The sequence below is a fragment of the Gavia stellata genome, chromosome Z (assembly GCF_030936135.1).
Source record: "Gavia stellata isolate bGavSte3 chromosome Z, bGavSte3.hap2, whole genome shotgun sequence".
Lineage (NCBI taxonomy): Eukaryota > Metazoa > Chordata > Aves > Gaviiformes > Gaviidae > Gavia > Gavia stellata.
The window spans coordinates 66,189,044-66,213,119 of NC_082637.1; the positions used below are offsets into that span (position 1 = coordinate 66,189,044).

Genomic DNA, 24,076 nt, shown 5'->3' on the forward strand with positions numbered 1-24,076 from the left:
TATGAACTCTTAAATCTGAGTATACCTGCCCTAGGACTTACAGATCTCATTAAACTGTAGCAAACCATTCTGAGTAACGGAACATGATAAATACACTGAGAGTTACAGCAATGCTTGTTCTTTGTTTGTTCACTTTTTTTTCTTAACTATTTGCACCTACTTCAGCGTGAAGTGTTTTTATCACAGGGAGTTCTGTAAGTGCAGGAATGTCCTGGCCCCGTCATGTTCAATTCAAGAAGCAGGAAAAGGTTCTTAAAGTGCTGATCTCCATGGTGATGCAGACCCTAGGATCTACAAGAGTGTGATAGATATTTTTTCATTCCTGTAGATTCTAGTTTTTCAGGCCTCACAGAAATTGCTACTAGTTATTGGATAAAACACAGATAAGTGTACCTTGTTGCTTCAGAAATACAGTCCTAGACAAATTGGGTTTCCATGTTGTAATCACATGATTCTTTATTTTAAAGGAAATTATAAGCTGTTAATCTAGGTAAACATTGAGAAAAGACATGGCAATTTATGTTAATTTATGTTCAGAGTCAGTAATCTCTAGTTAGATTACATTGAAATGCAAAGAAAAGTTACCATTATTGCTGTTTTAATTTCATTTGACTGATCTTTAGATCAGGTAAAACATAGATGTGTGGCAGATACTTCCCCCCCCCCCCCCCCCCCCCCCCCCTCCTGGTTTGCAAGTTTTCTGCATGGGTGACCTCCTCTGGTACCTTTCAGTCCTCTTCCTTTTTCAGCAATGATGTCTTAGTATAACATGTTTTGAAATGAAGCTTTTAAGATAAATGCTTTCTTTTCAAAACAATCAAGTAGACTGCCTGAATGTCAGCCTTTTTTTAAGAAGCTTGACAGTCCCAGGACATGGGTGGGATCACTTTCTTTAGAGTCTTCTCTGCAAATCGTTCGTTTATTTAGTGAATGTTACTGAAAAAGAAATCTCTTTTTTTTACAGATAGAAGTGTTTATTTCTAGTTCCCAGTTCTGAATTTCTGCCTAGTAAAATAAGGCTTTCAACTTGTTGGAGGCAGGAATCTGGAAATTACACATAATTTTAGTGTTTTCCAAATTTTTTTTGTAGAGGCGAAACTTCAGTTATAATTGTTGCATGGCTTTCCAGTTTGCTTTTCTTGTAGCTTCCTGTTCGTTTAGATTAATATGTTTATTCAGGAAATTCTGATTACAGTCTCTTTCTCCAGTTTGCCTCAGTGTTTATGCTCTTATCACATACTAGTCTTCACAGGCTAATCACAATTGAAAAGACACTTTCCTTTTTCCATTTTTGAGAATTTAAGAATTAAAAGAACAGGGTTTAGATACTTTGTTAATGTAATGAAAAAGATTTGATTGTCCTTCAGCAATATAGCTGACAAAATCCTGACCACAGAAACCAACATTTTGTAGTCGTGGTTCCTGTAGTACACAGAGTTTGTGATCAGTGTTGGAAGACTTCCTCCATGACAGCTTCTACAAGTATGTGAATTGGAGCCTGTTCTTTCTGAAGAAGAGAAAAGTCCTAGGTGATTTAAACTCAGCTATGGCAAATGTCTGCTAAGGGACCAGAAATTAAAATCTAAAGATTGTAGCTTTTCCTGTGAACAAGAGTCGTTTAATGTCCATAAATAAGGTCTAGAAAACAGTGATACTGAAAAAGAAATCAGGGTAAATTATTAGGAGATAAAGACCATTGGAATGTCTCACTTACCAGGAAGTATTCAGTAAAGAAAGCCAAATTTGGCTGAAGTAATTGAGGAAATTCAGAGAAGTCCATCTCCTCATATACTTCTCATGAAAAAAAGTAGTTTAATATGAAGGTGGCAGTCTGCTTGTGGGATCTTGCACTAAAGCTGTATTAATTGCTGTTACATTTTGTAATCCAGGTGTCAGTCTTACACAGTGAATTCTTTATTGTAACCCTAAACAAAAGTGACTATTTTCTGTTTCTCATTTTGATAAAATTGCAATTAGTAACTGTCAACGTTATGAGCATCTCTTGCTATAACACTTAATAGAATTGAATAGGTTAATGAGAAACAAGGTACCTAGCTGGCATTTCCCTTTTGAAATGTTGTTTTGTTTTGTGGCCCAGTAATCTTAGGAAAATAAACTCCAGTGAAGATACTCTTATGAGACTTTTCAGGGAAAGTAATGATTCCCTAAATTAGGCCCTAATAATGTTTAATTCATTTTTTGTGTCTACAAAAATGTGGATTTCTTTTTAAATTAAGATTATAAATGAAGCTAGGGAGTATCTAATATTTTTGAATTGTTTGTATTTTCAGTACAAGGAAGACCTTTTGAAGTTAAAGAGATGTTTTTGGAGGACGTTTTACGAAGCACTGGGTATACAAACAAAGAGATGCTAAAGTACAAAAAAGAGAAGCAGCGAGGTTGGTGGACTTTTTAATTGTTAGGGTTGGCAGTGAGTCTCGTTGATTGATTGAACAACTAAATAGGATGATTCTGTGTTAAAATTCCAAAGTCAGAATATTAAATGAGACGTGATTAGATGACAGCAAGTATCTTTAAGCTCTTAGTGTTTACATTATTGAAGTACATTATGTAACTTAAAAAAAAAAATATATTTTCACTTGCTTTCAGTGGTTGCAGTCTTGTTACTAATGTTATATTGTTCCTAATTATTATGGAGTAGAATTGCATATAATTGGGGGCTTTGCCCACATGAAAACTATAGAAGCAGAAGATACTATGTGCTGACTTTTGGGTGCAAATTGAAGTGCAACCATTAAAGAGGGCAGGATTTTGTACATTTTGCACGGAAGTGGTTCCTATTAGTAACATTTTTCACTGCATTCTTCAGACATGGATGTTTTTAATATATATAGCCCAGAAGCATTAACACACTTGAACTTAATGTAGTTGTTTTTCAATTGATTAATAAGTAGATATATTATTTGAGAATTTTTCCTGACAACTGAAAATGATTCTAGTGTGTATTTAGGAGAAAAAAAAAAAAAAGAAAAAAGGCAAAACCCAAAGCTATAACATACAGTCCTAACTGTGCGTCTGTCATGGTGCTCAGCTCTGATCACTGTGGATAGAAAAGTTCAGTTAAGGCACTGCTGTCTTCTACTGTTTCTTCTACTTGTATGGAAAAATTAGTTGTTACATGCAGGAGCTATATCACTTCTTTTTGGTATTTCACTTCTGGAGGAAGATCTGAACTGAGAATTGTGTAGAAAATATTTACTTAGGAAGCTCATTTGAATGCAGTAAGTTGGAATACTGGAGACTTAGGGGGTTAAGAGCCCAAATGTTTTTTTTACCTTGTTCTTCTTATAGCAGATATTTGCAATGGTGCACTTTGGGTGCCCTTAACCATGGAATTTATATTGCATTGGTAACAGTGTTCTAGGTTAAATAAAAGAGATCGAATAGGTAAAACTTTGTGACTTGATGTAACTATTTTTTGTAACTGAAAAGAATGGAGAATTAAGAGGACTGTAAAACTTTTTTTGGAAATACTTTATGCATTCTAGAAGAAAAACAGCAAAGCACTCTTACTGAGTGGTGTTCTGCTCGAGAAAATAATAGCAAACCGGAATCTCAGAGACAAAGATCTGTCCCAAGTGCAACTGAAGAGTATAATCTGTTGGATGATGGTGGTGACACAGTATTTAATCAACTGGTAAGTTTTTCCTTTTGTTGGAAGAGGTGTTTAAATCTGTGTTGTATTACTACTACCCATTTAAAAACTGTTTTCTAAAGATATTACTCCTGTAGAGTTTCTAGAAGGATATTAACATATTTTAAAACATGTTTGCATTTTTTTTTGTTAGCAAGAACTACTCTAGCTAAAGTGTGCTTTTCAATTATTATGGTTGTACATAACTTTTGTTTGTATCAAATGGCTAGACTGCCATTGTTTGGAGTATTTGTACATTATATAACAAATGTTTTAACTGCTATCTGAATGCTCTATTTGTGGTTGTTACTTGGAAAAGTAACTGTTCAAATTCTAATATATGAGAATAAAGACAACTCTTTGAAGACATTAATCTTTCAGTACTGTTTTTTCTTTTCAGACAGAAAAAGATGCGAATTGCCTTGAACCATGGCTAATAAAAGAAATGGATTCCTGTCTTTCTGACATCTGGTTGCATAAAGATATTGATTCCTTTGCTCAGGTGTTCCATCTCATTTTAACTGAAAATGTCAGTGGTAAGTTTCTCATCTTATTTATTACATAAGGAAAAAAATAATCACAAAATTACTTCAATTTCTGTGGCTACTTTATCTCCAATTTCAAATGTGATTGCCTTTGAATTCTGATGCCCATTGAAAAAATGAATAGGGTTAGCAGAATTAATGAGTTTTGTAGTTACTTGTTATTGTACTTGTTTTGAAGTATTGACAGATGTTATAATATGTTTCTAAAACAGTGTTAAAATCACATGAACTGACTGGTGGGATAAAGTGAGGAAACAAGTAAAATATAATAACATTTGTATTGATTTTGCTGATTTTTTTTTTTTTTTTCCCCCCCCCTACTTCTCAGTTGATTATAGGCACAGTGAAACCAGTGCAACTGCACTGATGATTGCTTCAGGGAGAGGCTTTCTGAGTCAAGTAGAACAACTGATCAGTATGGGAGCAAGTATCCACTGCAAATCATCCAATGGCTGGTAAAACCAAACAGTTAAACTGAAAGATAGATTTATTTGTCAGTACACGAATGAGAAAAAAAATTCTATAACATCTAAACTAATTGCTAGTTTAACAGACTACTGTAAGCACTAATAGATTTTGACGGTCTAAACAATTTCTAACTTCTGTTTATCACATTGTTTTCTCTAAATTATGAATTGAATTCTTAATTAAACAGTCTCGAATATGGGATAGATAGTCTTCATTTCAAAGAGTCTGATCTAACACACTGGTTAGAAGAAAAATCGGAATCTTTCTCACTGGGTTGATTGAATTAGACCCAAAATGTTTGACAGTTCTTACTTTAAGAGAGTAACCTATATCAGATTTAAAAATAGTGTATTACAGGTGCAAAGATCTTTGCTGTGTTATATCTGTAAATATGTTCTATCATGTAAAAATATTTGTGAATCTGAAAAAATTCAGATTTTTGTGGCCGTGAATTGTGTTTTCATATAAACAGGGTACTATAGTAAATAATTGTAGTATGGAAAGATAAAAATTAGGATTCCAGGGTCTGATAGTTAGTACTACCACCTGAAAAACTTGGTAAGGAATGCAGTTTAAAAGCAAAACAGAGTGAACTGCATTGTGAGGAGGGCAACTTCCGTGAGGCATCAAAAAGCCCAATGTTTTCACACATTTTGGAGAAAAACTTCTGCAGTGTGACTTCTTGGGATGATTTAAAGAAGCTAGTAAAGGGTACTGCAAAAAGGCATGGCTTACCTCTGCACATTGGTGTGTGGTTTTTGAAGGAATGGCACATTGTTCCTCCTCATTTCCTTCTGCATATTTGTATGTACTTCTGTGTAAAACTAGGATTCTTTCTTGGTAAAGAACTGCAGTTATCTAGATTATACAGCTATTACATCTGTTTTGCGCACTTTAAAATGGGAAGTTGCAGATCCAGCAATAACAGCACTGATTAAATAATAATGCAGAAATTGATAGAAAAGTGCGGTGTCAGTTGTCTCCTCATGTAACGTGCTATTCATATGCATCTTTTGAAGTGAGAAATTAATGAAGATTTTTATGCAACTCTTTCAGGATGGCATTGGACTGGGCTAAGCGCTTTGGACAGACAGAGGTTGTTGACCTGTTGGAGTCCTACAGGTAAGCTATAACTACTTTGCAGAAACAGTTGTATAACATGGTGAAAGGGAATTTATGTTTTGTCTTTTTTTTAATCAGTACAGTTTTTAGATTTTTATGCTTTAAAATCTGGCCTAAATAACAAGATTTGAGAATAGGAACATTTTGAAAACATAGTTATTTTAAAAAGTTTGTTTGCATTCAGTATCATAGTGATTATGTTTACACAGATTCTAGGATAAATATAGTTCTAGTGGTGTAGGACTTCTATTTTATTAGTGTTTATCATCTTGATATGGTTGTTTATATCATGATTATATATCTAAGCAGGAAGTGATTTGTAGTACCTTAAATATGCAGAGGAGATGCCGATTCTATACCATGTATACCATTTTAATTTCAGATGCTTATTTTGGAAGCAAATCTATTATGTGTTTTTATCTGTATATTGTTGATACATAATAGAAACTTTGAGTAACATGTACACTAGGCCATTCGAGAATTGGTTTTTGGTTAACTTACAGTTACCATAGTTTAGTTACAGTTTTGCAGAGACCTATGTTATTATAATTTCTCTTGGTGTAGTTTCTATTAGTGTAGTGCCTGCTTAACTGTTATGGTAGGGGAGTTTTTGGAAAATACATTTCTCTTAAATATTTTTCCTTTAACAGATAAACAAATGTTGTCTTTATACTTCGAGTTCTGTCACATTTGCTTATGGTTGTGTTTCAAACAAGTATAATAAAGTTAACACTAAAAATTGAAGTTGCATGCTTTGCTGGGTTAACACTTAAATCAGTGAACAGTAATAGTATTGTGGAGATGCTGTTCTGCTACACTTTAAAAATAAAATTTGAAATCAGTAGTGTTGTTGGTCTTAATCTAAATTTGAATTGATGGCTGAATGCAAACCCGAAGCAGACAACCTTGACTCTGGCCTGTGTATTTGTATATTTTAGTGCTTCAGTGGAATTTGGAAATCTGGATGAAAGTTCCCTGGTCCAAACAAGTGGTAGTGACCTTAGTGCAGAGGACAGAGAACTGTTGAAAGCTTATCATCACAGTTTTGATGATGAAAAAGTGGATCTGGACCTGATTATGCACTTACTTTATAACATCTGTCATAGTTGTGATGCTGGTAGGTATATACACACACTCCGAATAAATTGCTGTGGATTCAGCTTCTGATGAATTGTGCTCTTTTTTCAGTAATACCAAATAGGTAAAACCTTCAGAGTGCTAGTATACATAGTACTGACATATATTTGAAGTGAATTTTCTGTTTAACTCTGCAAACCAACTTCTTTTTTAGGAGCGATTTTAGTATTTCTTCCTGGTTATGATGAGATAGTTAGCCTGAGGGACCGTATTCTTTTTGATGACAAGAGATTTGCTGATAATGCTCACAGGTAAAAACTCTAGTTTCTATGGTTGTCTTGAGGTTTTTATTGTGTCTGTTAAAGATCCTTAAAATGTGCTCTTTATCTTGCATTAGATACCAAGTTTTCATGCTTCATTCAAATATGCAGACTTTGGATCAGAAGAAGGTGCTCAAAAGTCCACCTTCTGGCATCCGCAAAATAGCAAGTATCAGAGGGCTTCATCAGATATTGATCTATTTTGTCTTTGCTTTCACAGTTACTATAGGTTTGTTTTTTTTAATTGCAGATTCTTTCTACTAATATTGCAGAAACCAGCGTAACAGTCAATGATGTTGTATTTGTTATTGACTCAGGCAAGATGAAAGAGGTATCATTGGTTTAAACTTTCTTTGAGAAATAAACTTCCCAGTGTTATTTTAAAATACGTAATACCTAAATTTTGGAGAACTATTTTTTTTTTTACAGTAGGCTGAGAGCTAGTGCATGTCAAGCAAAAAACTCACTCAGAAGTTTTGACGTCCATTTGTTTTATGACAAATACTGTAAATAGCTAGCTGTAAAAGCTATTGCAGGTTGATTGATATATCTATATCTTTTTTTTCTAAATGTAGTATTTCTATTTGATTTTTAAAACAAGTCCATCAGTTTAGACTGCCATCTTCCTGAGACTTAGAGAACACTGGGACTTTCCTTTGTCCTACTATTCTATCTAGCCCAAGTCTAATCCATTAAGCTTTTAAATGTTGTTTTTGATGTGTTGAATGTCCATTCCCTAATTACTTGCTCAAGAAAAGTGAGATAACATAGTGTGGCAGTTTAAGACCTAGTATATGTGTTAGAAAATAAAATTGGATTTCATAGGAGATATGCACACCAAATTTCTGAAGTTCTCATGGTAATAGAGCTTTTTTGTAATTTTGCATCAAATGTAGGAAAATAAGGATGTAATTTCCAAGTGAGACAAAGAGGAGAACTTTATTCAATATGATAACATATTTTTGCTTGGTTTATGATACCACAAAACAGAATCCGTATCTTCTCTTGACTTGCAGTTGCCTGTTGCCTAGAAAACTTTAATTTGGAAAACTGTCTAGCACAAAGATACTGAGAAGGATGTGGCATAAATTCACTTGAAACTAAACATACCTTTGTGCCAGAAGCTGCTGGTGCTTTTTTTTTAAGAGAACTTCTGTTAATGATCTAAATCATTAGTAACTTTTATTTCATGTACCCTATTCAATCTTGGTTTTATGTTCCTTGCTTTGCTTTTATAGAAATCTTTTGATGCACTGAGTTGTGTTACAATGCTAAAAATGGTGTGGATTTCAAAAGCCAGTGCTATCCAGAGAAAAGGCAGGTAATAAATGTTTCATACTGAATTTTATTTTGCAAATATCCACCATCCTGTATGTTAAAGGACACAATGTAATAGCAGCAACACTGAGTAATGTTACTAGCCTAGTCCAGGATCATGTTGGACAATGGCCAGTGCTAATGCTCTGCAGAATAATAAGGGTCAGCATGTATTTCCGTGGAGTCATTTCCCAAGTTGTAGAAAAGTGACACTCAGGAGTTTCCTAAAGGTTACGTTAGGCCCAGGTTGTTTTCCCTCAATGAACTTGTTCTCCTTCCTCTTTCTCCCATGTAGCACCAGCAGCCACAGTGTCCAATAAGGTGTTTCACAACTTATCTGTGGGCAAAGGGCTGCCTATTGCTAGTTTTTAATTGATGCCCCTTCATCCCTATATTAGAAGACATATTGAGCAGTGATTCCTTATTCACCTTCTCCAAACTATTCATGACTTAACAGGCCTTTATCATATTCTTCCCAACACTGGATTAGGGCTGAGAGGATATGTAGCAACAAACGCCTGTGTTTGGTGATACGATATTGGTGTTAATCTGCAGGAATTTGAGCATCAGTGTGAGCATTTGCTGTCTCTGTCACCTTGCTCGAGTTGTTTGGTCTTCATTCTACCTTTTACTCCCAGAGTAACTTCCAAATGTTTGGGAGATGTGAATAGGAAGAAGTGAAGTTTATGACATATTCCTTACAGCAAAGGATAGTTGAGATTTGGATTGATCTTAGGTTAACAAAAAACCCGCATCACTTTGTTTTTAGATAGGCCTTATTTTAGTTTCTCCAGATCTTTCAGTGTTGGGGTAAAATTATATTAACAAATTTCCATGCTATCAAAAATAATCCATGTACTGGAAAACTCTCACCTCATGTGAGGGACTTACACTTAATGACAATATCTTTTTCTTAGACCTGCTTCTACATTTCCATTCTAAGTTTGTGTGTGTGTGTTGGGTTTTTTATTATTTTATTTTTTTTAAAGAAATTGTAATTTTCAACAACTTCCCATATTTTATTTTCAAGGGCTGGGCGCTGTCAGCCTGGAGTATGTTTTCGTCTCTTCAGCAGGCTCCGATTTCAGAATATGTTGGAATTTCAGACTCCAGAACTTCTAAGAATGCCACTTCAGGTGCATGTTTGGTTAGAAATTATAACTTTTAAAAAACGTATTATCATCAAACCATAGTGTTAACTCCAAAAGTGTTTTGTTTTGTTTTTTCCACCCAATCTTAACAATCTTTTTTTGCTTTTTAACTTGCAGGAGCTTTGTTTACACACAAAACTTCTGGCTCCAATTAATTGTCCAATTGTTGACTTTCTTATGAAAGCTCCTGATCCTCCACCAGCTTTAATTGTGAGAAATGCTGTGCAAATGCTGAAGGTCAGCAGAGGAATAGATTTAAATGGAAATTGTATTTGATTGTATATTTGTGGTGTGACAAACATATCTTTGAGTTTTGTTTGTACTGAGACTGTTGTTTAGTTACTTAAGGATGCTTTGAGGTTTTTGTGTGTTGTGTATTTTCATTTTGTGTGTGTGGATGTATTTTTCCATGTTAAGGGAAGAGAGTGATTAAAAATCTCATCTCAAACTGTTTTTTGAGTTTGACTTGCTTTCTTAGTGTTTGGGAGCAAGTCTAGTTAATGTCTGGTATTCAGGTCCTTTCTGCTTTTATTGTAAAATAATTTTGTCCACTTCCCTCCCCGCCACCCCCCCTTTTTTTTTTAACAGACAATAGATGCCATGGACCCTTGGGAAGATCTCACTGAACTTGGTTATCATCTCACTGAATTACCAGTAGAACCACACCTTGGTAAAATGGTGTTGTGTGCTGTTGTTTTGAAGTGCCTGGATCCTATTCTTACTATTGCTTGCACTCTTGCATATCGAGACCCTTTTGTCCTACCTGCGCTGGCCTCTCAAAAGCGTGCAGCCATGCTATGTAGAAAACGTTTTACTGCAGGAACATTTAGTGACCATATGGCGCTTCTCAGGGCTTTCCAGGTATTATTTTGTTTTCAGAAAGAGTGCTAATCACAGTAGATCACATATCAAAGTAAATGATGTACCAATCTAGTTGGATGTAGAATGACAGACTATGATTAAGTGCTTAGAGAAGAAACTTTATTTTTGCCCAGTGGCTTTCATGTATATTGGACTCATAAATTTGTGAGGGAAAACTTTTTATCAGATTTTTTATTTACATTTTCAAACCTGGGTAAATTCTGAATGTTCCAACAAGGTGCCACTTTAAGTTACCAGTGTAGCAGGATATAAAGTAATGATCTTAACATAATTATTTTTATAATAACTTAATATATTGATCTTATAATAACTTAACAGAATGATCATTATGTTAATTTAGGGAATGGGTAAAGAGAATCTAGTACTTAATCAGAAAAAAAAATCTGGTTTGATAGATTTCCTTTCTTTCGGAATGGTTTTTTGACTTCATTTTATTGACGTAAATGTAGTTTTTTTAAAAAAGTGCATTTTTTAATTTTAGTTAATCAAATTAATAGGCTAATGTAAAAAAAAAAAAATTCTTCACAGGCATGGCAGAAAGCGCGCAGTGATGGCTGGGAGAGGGCCTTCTGTGAAAAGAACTTTCTGTCTCAAGCCACGATGGAAATCATCATAGGAATGAGAACACAGTTGCTTGGTCAGCTTAGAGCCTCAGGTAAATGGCTTGGAAAAAATTTTAACATAGTTTTGGAGTCAAGTGTATACCTAGTACAAGTGTACACAAATTGTAACAAGAATAGTGTTCACTGGTGTCATTTTACTTCCTTGAGACAGACCAGTACACATTCCTGCTGGGCATGGCGCAGATGCTAGACTGAGGAAGTGTGGCTGGGGAACAGCTGGTATAACTGAAAGTGCTCTGATTGTTCCACATGCCACTGACTTTCAGTGTGATATATGTTTCCTTGGATTTTTATGTTCCAATAAATTATTTCCATAGGAAATGTCTTTGTGTGTAAACTAATTCTGTTCTATGTTAGTATAAAACCCCTTATCAGAAAGGTTTTCAGTATAATGGTGTCTTCTTGGTGCTGTTAAGATTGGCAGTGGTGAAAAATGCAACAAATTTGTAGTTTATTTCACTTTTTTTCCCAAATTCCTTTTGAGAAGCAAAAAAGTAGATCTTAAATACAAGCAAATATAACACTTTTTTGTCCTCTTCTTTCTTCAGGTTTTGTTAGAGCTAGAGGAGGAGCTGATATTAGAGATGTTAATACTAACTCTGAAAACTGGGCTGTAGTTAAAGCTGCCTTAGTGGCGGGGATGTATCCCAATTTAGTCCACGTAGACAGAGAAAGCCTGATTTTGACTGGACCAAAGGAGAAGAAAGTGCGATTTCATCCTACCTCTGTTCTTAGTCAACCTCAGTATAAAAAGGTAAAATCACTTTGAATTTATAGTTCACAAAAAAGAGTACTCTATCAAACGTTTTGGAAATGTCTCTTCATAGTTGTCAGTACTTTAAAAGCAGCATAAAAGTGCATTAAACACTACATTTTTTGAAAATATTTTTCCTGGCGGTTGATAAAATAAAGGATTGGAGTGGGTTTATTTTTCCAATATTATTTCATCAAGACTTACTTCAGTTAGTCCTTCTTCTAGATGAAACAAGACAAAATAGTAAAAAAAACCCCCTGTTTATGAAACTGGTTTAAAGATGTGACAATCCCTGCTCATAATAGCAGGAAGAAGTTCTGCTTTGAAACTGATTTTTTTTTTAGATCATTTTTAAAAGCAAAATACTTTGTTTCAAGGTGGTAGGGTAACTTGGGAGTCTGGTTGAATTCTCTCTTGCTTTTTTATTTGTGTGTATAAGCTTATGTGTATGTAAACAAGTGTGTATTTATTTCTTCATCTATAAAATAAGAAAAATGTTAAAATTTGTTTTAATTACAAATAGAAAGTAAAATAGCCTAGTCTTACTTGCTCTTACACAGATTCCCCCAGCAAATGGGCAAGCTGCAGCCATTCAGGCACTCCCTACAGACTGGCTTATATATGATGAAATGACAAGAGCTCACAGGATAGCAAATATTAGATGCTGTTCTGTTGTAACACCTGTCACTGTGTCACTCTTCTGTGGACCAGCTAGATTGCCAAGTAATGCTTTGCAGGAACCTTCATCCTTTCGAGGTATAGTGAGGTTTGGATTTTGAATGTTGCCATTGGTATATACTAGTATGTGTTATGGAAGGCTTATTTTTTCAAGAATGTCTAATATGTATATTGGCTAATTCTTAAAACAACAGAGCTATAGTTCCTGTAGCTGTTCAAGAATAGTCTATAGGCTCTGTAATAAATGTCTCAGTTTTGTGAATCCTTGTAGATTCATAACCATAAATTACATAGTTCTGAAATCTCAGAAATTACAGTATAGTTTGTAATGAAATAAAAAATGCAAACAAAATGACTAATGACAATACTAATGCTGAAAAGTGTAGTATGTGTGTTTTTTCTACAGACTAATTTATTTCATGCTTTGAACCACATTATTGAAACTGAATAATAATTTAGAAACTATCAATATGGCAAATACTCATATTGCTTTCAGCTGAAACATGCATTTTAAAGATTATTTTCTACTAATAACTTTTAATGACAAATAGCTATACTATTAACTAGGAGTAATAGGGAATATATAGAAATGTCCTTTTTTTAATTTAAATGGTGTGCTGTAGGAATAGAAGGAAAAATAATCTATCCTGCTGCCAGTTCTCTAGAAATACTAGTTTGAATCAAAGTACCAGTCCAAGTTATTTTTGAAGCTTTCCTGTCTTGCTCTTAAACTGTTACTCTTAAAATAGTGTTTATGCTGATTGAATTGCACTTTAAAGAAAATCAGAATCCTACTTAATAGCCATATGTCTATACGATTTAATTTTCTTAATGGGTCTTTAAATCTGCTGTTTTACTAGGAAATAAAGCATAGAGCAGTGTGTGGTTTTGCAAACACCTTCAGGCAAAAGTTTGATAATGGCTTATTGATATTGATGAAGGTACATGAGTGAGTCAGATCACATCAATACAGGTGCTTAAATAGCAGGGCCCTCAGCAGGTCTGGATACTTGAGTCCTGCTACTGAAGCACAGACTTTTCACTGAGGTGTGTTTGCGGAAAATAATAAGTGGTTTTACAAATGTTTACATTTAAAAATAAAATTTAGAAGGAAAATGGGTTTCTTGCTGGTAATACAGTAGTATTCATTTTTTTGTATGTAAATGGAAATAATATAGAAATGTTAATGCACTTTTTATATTTAATTCAGGGGATGGGATATCTAATGATAACAGTGATAGTGAGATGGAGGACAAAACAACTGCTAATTTGGCACTACTGAAGCTAGATGAGTGGCTCCATCTCAAACTGGACCCTGAAGTAAGTAATGTATTACTTCAATGCTTGTCTCCTGTAGAAAGATATTTATGTCATATCTTCTTAAAAAGACCTCTGAAACATTTGGGTAACCAAAAATTTTCTGTAAGAATGGCTGTCACAGTCTGTTTGGGTCTCTCAAATTTACAGGACAACGGACTCTGTGATTTAACCTTTATTTCACGAGCTCATTAAGAAATACAACAGACAAACAGGGGCTCAGTCCCCTTTTGCCCAGACTAGTCTATCATGTGAATTCACTTATTCACCATTCAGATCATAAGGTTTCATAACTTATAACCCATAACTCTCAATTCATGCACCTATGAGTAAAAAGAAGAAAAGAACTCGTTACCTAGCTGACAGTGAGAGCGCTCATCCTTCTTCCTCTGTCATGGTGTGGGTGTCTCCTCTATCACACTGGGAAGCAGGAAAGCCTCAGCAGTCCAGCTGCTGTTGGATCTGCTTCAAAAGCTTTTGGGTAAGCTGATGTTTTATACCTTCCACCTTGAAGGTTTGGTGCATTTCCATAAGTTAGTAGATTCTGATGAAACTATCAGACAAAAGATAATGGCTACAGGAGACAGCAAGTGATAGTGGCTGCGTAATGCCCTTCAGCTCTTTCTAACCATCTGTCCTGCTTACATGGTGCTTTCTTTTTGACCTAATGGCACTGCTCCCAGCACACATCAAGCCTTAGCATGAGATGGGTTAGCCAAAAACTGAGCAGGAGTTGAGTGAACAGTCACAGTGGCATATTGTGTATTTCCTTCTCCGAGAGGATGACTCAAGTTGGATCAAAATTGAGCACTTGAAGTTGGAGTTGATGAAAGAAAGTTGCTGTCAGATCTTAGAAAAAGAAAAATAACCCTTTTGAAGGTAGAAGTCTTCAGGTCGTTTTGAAGCTCTGGCTGTGATAGGAGTAGTTTATGGGTTATGAAACACTTGGTCTTAATCAGATATAACAATAATACTGTCTCTTCTAGAGATGTTCAAATGTGTGGTTTTTTTAAAAATGGAAGCAATCCTGATAACACGGGACTTAGACTATAGTCTTCTAAATTCAGTCATCTCATTTGAGCAGAAGTCTGCATAAGAAAAATATGGCACTTAGAGCTCTTTTCCCTCAGGTATGAATGAAGAGTGCATGAATACAGACTGAATTGAGAGGAAGGGCATAAAGCATGAAAATATATATTTTTTAAAAAGATAAAATTTTAAAGTGAAAAATAAAAAATCCTTTGAGTTCATAATATAATTTTAAGTTTGATGCAGAGCTAAATGAAATAAATGGTTTTAAAAATGATCTTGCACCCGAGGAGGAAAAGATAACGGCTTAGTTTAAATGTCGGGTTTTCTCCCCCTTCTTTAGTCTTGCCTTTCAGTTTGGACCCTGTTCATTTTAGAATGCCAGACGCTGCATGATAGGAAAGACGTAGGGTACCCTTACCTGTCTGATCCGATTTTTATTAGTCTTTAACAGAATTGAAATTCATTACAGGCTGCTGGTTTGTTGTTGCAACTCAGACAGAAGTGGCATAGCTTATTTCTGCGTCGTATGCGAGCTCCTTCTAAACCGTGGTCTCAAGTTGATGAAACAACTGTAAGAGCAATTATAGCTGTTTTAAGTGCTGAAGAACAGTCTGCAGGTTTGCAGCAGCCTTCAGGAATTGGTCAGAGACCAAGACCTATGACTTCTGAAGAACTTCCTTTAGCATCGACATGGAGGTCAACCAACAGTAGAAAAAGCTCTGCAGAAACTGAATTCTCTGATGACTCCTCTAATGCTGAAAAGTAAGCTTTTGAGATCTTCTAGAGACTGTAGGTTGTAATTTATTTAGCTATAAAATCATCACTTGAATTTCTGCTAGTAAGAAAAAGGAAGAAACAATAGAAATACAGTTGAAAGAATTGATACTGTCCTATGCTGCATTGTAGTTGTGATTTCATTGAGAAGTATTGCATATGTGTGCCTGCTGTTTGAGGGAGCAGTCAAGAATATTGGCTGTGAATTGTGATCTCTGGGAAGGAGTAGCAGAGAAGGTTTAACCCTAGCAGTCAAAGCAATGCATGATTGTATGTTTTTTAGTTAGTGTTGAATATGTTTTGGAATTACTGTAATATATACAGTCATGCAATAGGCTGTTACGTAGATACAAATTGTTCTGTGTATGCTTATGAAAATCCTGGTATGTCCTGTATCTACCTTTACTTTTTAGAGTTTTAATGAAATCTACGCCTCCTGCACTTCACCAGCCAAAGCAATACAAAGAAAAAAACACTTTGCACTCCAAACGAACTTCAGATGACAGGTCAGATCAATCATCAGTGAAGTCTACAGACAGCAGTAGCTATCCTAGCCCCTGTGCTAGTCCTTCTTCTCCAATATCTGGAAAGGTAGAGTTCTTATAAACAAATTACTCCACTCATAAAAACTAATAGAATTTCAGAAATAAATTTGCTGGTATCTTTCAGCAGCTATGAGGTATTATACTGATAAATTAAGAACCTAACTTAGATTTTAATTTTTAACAGCTGCATAATACTTACTTCCTTCTGGAACTTAAAATCTAGACTAAATAACTTTGTTACACTAGTTTAATACAGTAAAAATATTATTCTTTGCAGACTGCTGAGGTAAAGCTATCTAAAGTAGAAAACATAATTTTTTTTAAACTTGATAGAATAACCAGTGAAGGAGTATTATTTTTTTTTCTAAATTATTATACAGTACATGCTCTTCTGAATTCCTTGAATTCTGCCTCCTTCTGTTTCTGTAATAGCATACATCGACATTTATTCTTTCTAAGTTTTGTGTTACTTGCCTTATGACTGCTTGCTTTATGACGGTTATTTTAACAAAGCACACATTTTTAATGAGGTTATTAGCATAATTCTCCCTATGTACTTCAGTACTAATACTAATATTAATATTAGTATTATGTAATTAGTATTATGTAATATTAAACAGATCACTGAGAGGAAAACCCATTGTTCCTCTAGGCATGGACTCATTGGAGGATTTAATAATTCCTCTTAAGTCTTTCAGTTTTTAAATTCAGCCAGTGCAAAAGGGAGAAAACTTACGTTTCCTCAAGGTGGAAATGTGAGTAGTGTGCTTCAGGCTACTGTCTAGAATAATTAATTTTGTGTTATCTGAAGGTGCGTCAGACTTCAAAGAATTGCATTTAATCAGTAGACTGTTTAGGCCTGTTCTGCAATACTTGTTTGCTGCCCCTCATGAATGAATTATTATTTTGGAAGGTGCCTAAAAAATGTGAAATAGATGTGAAATACGTTTTAAAACCAATTCAGACAGTACCAGCTGATAGATTCTGTGTTTCTTGTAGAATCTGGGGGAGGTGGGTAGGACGACAGTCAAGGGATTTCTGTCTTCATGTGTGTAAAACTTTAGAACTAAAGCCTGGTTTATTTTGTTGTAACTTAATTTAATTTAATTTTTCCAGGGTTCCAAATCTCCTTCACCAAGACCAAATATGCCAGTTCGGTACTTTATAATGAAAAGTAGCAACTTGCAAAATATTGATATTTCTCAACAGAAGGGTATATGGTCTACTACGCCAAGTAATGAACGAAAACTAAATAGAGCCTTTTGGGAGAGCAGCATGGTTTACTTAATATTTTCTGTTCAAGGGTCTGGACACTTTCAGGTGAGCTCTTAGTTAATACTGAATATTAGGTTTGGTTGATGGTTTAGGTGCAGCAAATTACCGTGTGTAGTATGGAGGTTTTTGCTTATGACTTCTGACCTTCTAATAAGTAGAGTAGCAAGCAAATCTATCTGGTTGCTGAGGACAGCGTACTTAATTCTTCTCTGAAATATGCCCTTCTAGCTAACTCAGTTTGTCATTCAAAGGCTAAGACTGAATTGCCTCCAAACATCTTGAGTCAGAATAATGTTTATACCCTACATTAATCCTTTAAAACAACACCAACACAAACAAACAAATCTAAACAAAGCAGGGGATTGCTACTCTTTTCTCTGCATGCCAAAATAAATATTGTAAGTGGACAAGCAGTTATAATCATGTCATAGCTTTCTAGAGCCAGGAAACTCATAGATGTCTTCATTACAAATTTTATTAAAATCTGTTTTGCCTGAAATGTAGTTTCTAAAAGTTAGAAAGCTGGGAAGTCATGGCTGTGACTCTTCCAGAGCCGTGTCTTGACTTCAGGTTTAGCAAGGCATTTGTCAACAATTTGTTGACAAATTTGTAGCCAATTTAAAGGTGAAGACTTGACCTGGTAGTGCAAAGTTGCAGGTTACCTTTGTTGTAGAGAGGGCTAAACTCAGTTGTTCCAGGTAAAAAAAGTTCAGCTTACCTCTTTATATATAAACTATTCGTAAAGGTCAGCTAAACTTAAGATCTAATGAACTAGCCCAAATACAGCTGTCTTGGTGATACCACTGAAGGATTATGGTGATATATACATATGATGATTTGGCAAATGGAAATGTAATATTGGAAAGTAATTGTCAGCATGCCAGTTGATACTGAAAATGGGTTGTTGTATTGGTGCTCTTAGACGAGGAAGCTGGGAGGAGAAGACATGCTGAAGTCAGGAGTGTAGGTGGTTGATGTTGCCTTGCCGTTCCAGTTTTGACAATGCACTGGACATTCATGGGAATGTGAGATTAACATTCCTATTAATATTACCTTGTACCAAGTGTCTCTTTACTTCCACTTTTATTTTTCCTCTGCTCCTTTTATTAATTTCCATTTAAGTCTGGCTTGAGCTATCTAGGACTGCATGTCTTGCAACAGCAGTATGTGCTGGTAACTTCTGTAGTGCGCTGCATCTCTTGGACTCCTAAGTGATAACTGGCATAAATTTGCCTGAGTAGTTGATAAGTTGGGTGTGTGGTGGTTGTTTTTTTGTTTGTTTGTTTTGTTTGGTGTGTGGGCAAGTAGGGGTGTCCTTAAATAAGTTAGAAGCAATCTTGGATTTGGGTTTTATTTCATTTTCTTTCTGAATACTTGTCGTGTTGGAATTTCTTCCTGCTTCGTTGAAGAAAGAGATAAAAGCAACTTTGACTTCTTTCTTTTGAAGAACAGCTACGCTCTCTTCATTCTGTGTGAAAGTTTGTTAACACAGAGGGAACTCGAGAAGGAAGGGATGGATTTCTGCAAAAAGTATCTACAACTAACAAGGAATAGTTAATGGACTACTGTGTAGTAGAACATTCTTCTTGATTTCAAATGCTTCAAATGTTTTTACAACTTCTCAACCTGTTACAAAGCTTAAAAAACCCCACTTTGAATGTTAATTGTAAGAGATTAATTGAGAGACATTCTCTGTGGTCAGACTCTAGAAGGCATATTTGAAGTGGGGAAAAAAAAGGTACTTCTTTTAGCTTTCTAGAAGAAAACATTTTAAGAGATCTAGCTTCATGGGGGAGAGTGTATGAATCACTTTGAAACTAATCTGAAAGTTTCGTATGGAGTCCAGTCATTTATTTGATTCAGACGTCAGCAGATATGCTCTAATTATGTCTTTCCTTTCATATTTCGATTTTTGCTGCAGGGTTTTGCTAGAATGGCTTCAGAGATAGGGTGTGAGAAAAGTCAAGACTGGGGATCTGCTGGTTTTGGAGGTGTATTTAAGGTGGAGTGGATACGAAAAGAAAGCATTCCTTTTCAGTTTGCACACCATTTGCTCAACCCTTGGAATGACAATAAGAAAGTACAAATAAGCAGAGATGGCCAGGTAATATTATTATCTTCTAAAGTCTTCTTTACTTGGTAGAACTGTGTATTGTTTATTAGCTTGTTTAGCTTTGACATTTATCTCCACTGTCCTCATATATCTGTTAATCTGAATCACAGTTCATTGATGCACATTGTACATTCTACTAACGCATTACTGTTGAAGTAATGGAGGCTTTTTGATAAAATCAAAGCAGTTTCTTGCTTAATATGCATTTGAAAAAAAAGATTTAAAGCTGGATGCTTCCCAAAATGAAAGCTTTTTGGAATTTTTAATTTGATTCTGGAGATTCATTCCTTATTTGGTTTAGATTTTTTCCCCGAGACAGTCTGTCACACCCAAATAACTGTTCATAATTATAGCTTTGAGTTTCCTGTAAAGATTGAAGAGAATCTTGAGATTTGAGGTAGAATAAAGCTTACGACAGTTCTCCAATCTGTTAAAGCTAATACTACAAAAAGCTGGAAGAGAATTGGCACAAGAGTTCTCTGTAGCAGTTTCTGCATTCTCCCCAGTCCCCTCCCAAAATACCTCCTTGATACGAGATTCTAGAGCTAAACTTCTTGTATCATCTTCTCGCTACTTCCCCAAAACCTCTCCAGTTGTAAGAAAAAGGAAAGGAACGTAGTACGTGATGAAGTTAACAGTGCTTCTGTTGTAAGTGGCTCTTAAGACCGAAAGAGTCTTAATGATCTTAAAAACAACTGGTTTATATTAAAGTCTTTGATTCCACCAAGAGCCACTGTATTACCTGTGACCTGCCTTTCCACATTCTCCACCACACTTGACAGAATTAAACTTAAAAAATGTGTAGAATAATGATCTTTAGTGAATAAGTAAGTGACCTGTGGAAAGTACAAAGTACATGGTACATATGTTCTTGTATATGTTGGTGGTGTGTTCACTCAGAATTCTCTTCTTAAGAACTGACATCTTACTGTGAATGAAGAAAACCCCAAACAACTTGTAGGCTAGGGTTGCTTATAAAAGTTTTTACCTCCTCTTGAGCCCTAGTGAAACAACTTTCCTGTGTGGGGATTTCAAATGTATGTCTCAATAGCAAAAGGAATGAGCTCTTTCAGAAAGACTGAAAGCAATCACCAGTAACTTAATCTAACAATTTTGTTATAAAATTGTTCAATAGTATCAGTGCAAATAACTTCTCTAATTTCCTGCTCATTTCTAGGAGCTGGAACCACAAGTTGGAGAGCAGTTGCTACAACTTTGGGACCGTATTCGTTTGGCAGGAAAAAACTCAACTGATTCAGCACGTCAAGTAATGTGATAGAGGTAGTTATTTCATGCATTACTTGCTGTTCTTATGATACAAGAAAAGATGTCTGTATACAATGTATCATTACAGTACTGTCTTTGCTTTGTAGCTTGTGGAAGAACAGGTACACTTAGTACTAAATATTCTTTTCCTTTTGATTTTCTTTTTTAGCTGTGGTTATTGAAACATCAGCTATAACCACTAGAACCAGCAGTGTGCCTACAATACAGAGATGAGGAAGAAGGCGGTGCAACAAGCTCCTGAAGTTGTTAGTCATGTTGTGCAACTAGCAGTGGGAAACTAAGAGGGAATTATGTTGGTTTCAGTATTTCCTTGTCTTAACAAATGTCCTAACATTATTCACCAGCCTGTTTTTGACTGGATTATTTTTTTACAGTAGTGTGCAATTGATATTTAAAAACATGGTTAAGTTCAAAACTAAGTTTGAAACAATGGACCACATATAAGTTGTTTGTGGGTTTATAATAGCACAGCAGACAGTTTAAATATACAGTTTACATTTAAAGCTTTCTCAAGACAGTAAAATGTATGAGAGAAGCCAGTGTAATATTAATTAATCAATCTTGCAGTTTGCGTAAAATAAATAAATTGAGAAAAGATGTCTGCAAATATATTGGAAGATCCCATAAGTATTTGTTGAACTTACATACGCATGGTGCGAGAGAGCAGGGTATATTCATACAAACAACTGGGCAGCTGGAGAATGTAAAAATTTTAATTTAAATGCATAAGTGAAAGGAGCATGAGACTTGAAAGTGGATTGGTCCAGTGGTGTTTCCAGTTTCAGTTACTTTTCACCTTTTAAAAGGTAATCACACTTTGACAGTCTTTCAGAGGCCTGCAGCCAAATGGTACTCTAATAGTTCACTAACTTTTAATGTGGTCTTCATGCTTTCTTTCTAGACCTCTTCATTCAATTTCTTTCTTCTGTACTACTATTGCTTTGTTTTATTGGGCTTCTCCTTAGTCGTTAACGTACTGTACTATAAGGCTGGTATAAATTCAGTCTGCTCATTGTCAGCACTACGTTTGTGGTCATTCTTAGATTAAACAGAGAGCTTTTTCTGCTCCTGAGCCTATACTTACTTTTTTTCATGTCTGCCAAGAGTATTTGCACTGTTCAGAGTACTCTGTGTATCCATCCATTCTTGCATTCTTTGTAGTGACTTCCATACATAAACAGTTGGTTTTGCCTTTGCAAGACTAACTGGGTCCTTGTAAGGTTAGTATTGCCTAATACGGTATTTCTGGAGACAGTGCATACAACGGAGCTGTGAGGCTCGTATTGCCTTATACAATATCTCCAGGCCCATGCCCACAAAGGAATGTGGGGTGGTATTGCCTTGTACAGGATTCCCAGGCCCCATGCACACCAAGGACAGAGCTGGCACAGGGGGAGCAGAGGTGGGGTGTAATGTTCGGTTAACAAGCCCAAATAGTGCTTCTGTGGCTTGATGATAAAAGGACAGTGCAGCCAAGGAATTTGCATTCCCCAAGGTCGTTGCATAGTCCAGGTCATTTGTCTGGAGAAGAGATCATGCCCTGCTGCCTGCCTGACAGCCTTGGTCATGTAAGTCTTTGCATGCCTGGATGTTAGGTCTAGCCCAGTCTTGGTGAATTACTTGACTTACTATTGTTATGACCCAGGTAATTGTACTACAGATCTGCATTTCTTCCTGTACTGTTATTTAGAGATAAACTGTTTATCCCTGAAGCTGTTGGTCTTGTGTCTGTTACCATATCCTGAACCTGTAACTTGGCAGGGCTGCCTTACACTCTGGTGTCAGAAGTGGGATACAGTACACTGCATGATGACCACCCCTGACCCTGTACTGGGTACCTTAGTTGATTATTTTGGGACCTTGCCCTGCCCGCGGATGTAAGATTCAACTTTGATTAGAGAAAGTCAGAAAGACACAAACACAAAGGGAGATTTACCGGGCTTATATCTCTTAGCTCATTGCCTTCGAGATACTCAGCGGTGTTTGAAAGTAGCCCAAGTTAACCACCTGTGAAAAGAACTGGCCCACACCCAGGGCACTGGGGCTGCGGTAGAGGAGAAGACTCTAGCTCCTGCCCATGTTAGAAGCCATCAGGCTAATGTGGAGAAACTAGAGCAACGCATGATCCCCCGCATAGGAGTATCTGTCTGGAAAAAACTTGACCATTGTCTGGAAGCTGTGGAAAAGGGAATTTATTTTTATAGAGACCCAGAAGACAGGGATGATACTTGATCTGATTCAGATTCAGACAATGCTGTGTCAAATTCTTCCCTTCCTGAAGACTTACTAATCCAACCAGTTCTTAAAACAGAGTATGATGCTACTTCAGGTATGACAGGTGCCTCTACATGCTCTTTCATGAGCACAGACCTAGCCAAACAAAGCAAGTGCTGTCATAAATCTGTTACTATGGTTTATTTAGCCTGGCTTGCAAATATGTTACCTGACGGGGGGGACACCATCTGAGTTTCAGACTGGAAAGCCTGGAGACTCACTTTGTGGTCTGAGATGCAGCTACAACTTCCAGTAGGAAGTGTAGACACTGTCTTCTGGGTGGCACGAGCGTATATTCAAAGAATTACCCTGAGGTGACTGAGGACCCCTGGCTATTCCCTGGGCCAGTCCCGCAGATTTGGAATTGAGCATCGCTAGGCTGGTTATTAATCACGCTTTAGAAGTAGCCTGTGGCAGAGGAAGACCTATGTTGACATTGTCCCATGTCGCCCATTGGTGCCCACTGATCAAAAAGGGTCCTGGTCCACTCAGAGCCCATTTAAAGTCAATAGGCACTGGCCTTACAAGCACAGTACCCAGCCCCACTGGTCTCAGCTCTTACAAAAGGTAGTTTCTGCTGTGCGTGTTCATACCTTGTGTCCAGGTAGTTAAAAATGGCCCTAAGCATGTGTGAAGAGGAGTACGCAGGAGCTAATTATGTATTGAGATGCATTTAAGTACACTTGAAACTACTTTCGTATTTTTCCATGATTTATCTATGTTTTCATGGTGATTGGACTTCATACAGTTGGTTTCATTTTAGCAGATATTTTAGCAAGTATTTTAAAACAAGGTTCACATGATTTTGCTTATTTCACATGTCTTTGTTTTAATGATTTTAATGCTGACAAAACTAGGATAGATCCA

At 36.0% G+C, this 24,076-nt stretch overlaps 1 protein-coding gene across 1 annotated transcript in view; it reads left to right on the top strand.

Annotated features, from left to right (window-relative positions):
* The window catches only part of YTHDC2 (YTH N6-methyladenosine RNA binding protein C2), a 33,211-nt gene extending 12,102 nt beyond the window's left edge, over positions 1–21,109 (top strand). Inside the window, exons 8-30 of the mRNA XM_059833536.1 lie at positions 2,292–2,399; positions 3,510–3,658; positions 4,056–4,191; positions 4,529–4,655; positions 5,725–5,790; positions 6,729–6,907; positions 7,082–7,178; positions 7,265–7,352; positions 7,438–7,518; positions 8,426–8,508; positions 9,535–9,640; positions 9,773–9,892; positions 10,244–10,516; positions 11,066–11,192; positions 11,709–11,914; positions 12,475–12,670; positions 13,803–13,912; positions 15,411–15,703; positions 16,129–16,306; positions 17,377–17,580; positions 19,457–19,639; positions 20,826–20,929; positions 21,084–21,109. Of these exons, the coding sequence (XP_059689519.1) occupies positions 2,292–2,399; positions 3,510–3,658; positions 4,056–4,191; positions 4,529–4,655; positions 5,725–5,790; positions 6,729–6,907; positions 7,082–7,178; positions 7,265–7,352; positions 7,438–7,518; positions 8,426–8,508; positions 9,535–9,640; positions 9,773–9,892; positions 10,244–10,516; positions 11,066–11,192; positions 11,709–11,914; positions 12,475–12,670; positions 13,803–13,912; positions 15,411–15,703; positions 16,129–16,306; positions 17,377–17,580; positions 19,457–19,639; positions 20,826–20,924 (3,209 nt within the window). The 3' untranslated portion in view covers positions 20,925–20,929; positions 21,084–21,109. The remainder of the gene's footprint in view (positions 1–2,291; positions 2,400–3,509; positions 3,659–4,055; positions 4,192–4,528; positions 4,656–5,724; positions 5,791–6,728; positions 6,908–7,081; positions 7,179–7,264; positions 7,353–7,437; positions 7,519–8,425; positions 8,509–9,534; positions 9,641–9,772; positions 9,893–10,243; positions 10,517–11,065; positions 11,193–11,708; positions 11,915–12,474; positions 12,671–13,802; positions 13,913–15,410; positions 15,704–16,128; positions 16,307–17,376; positions 17,581–19,456; positions 19,640–20,825; positions 20,930–21,083) is intronic.
* Positions 21,110–24,076: the final 2,967 nt, after the last annotated feature.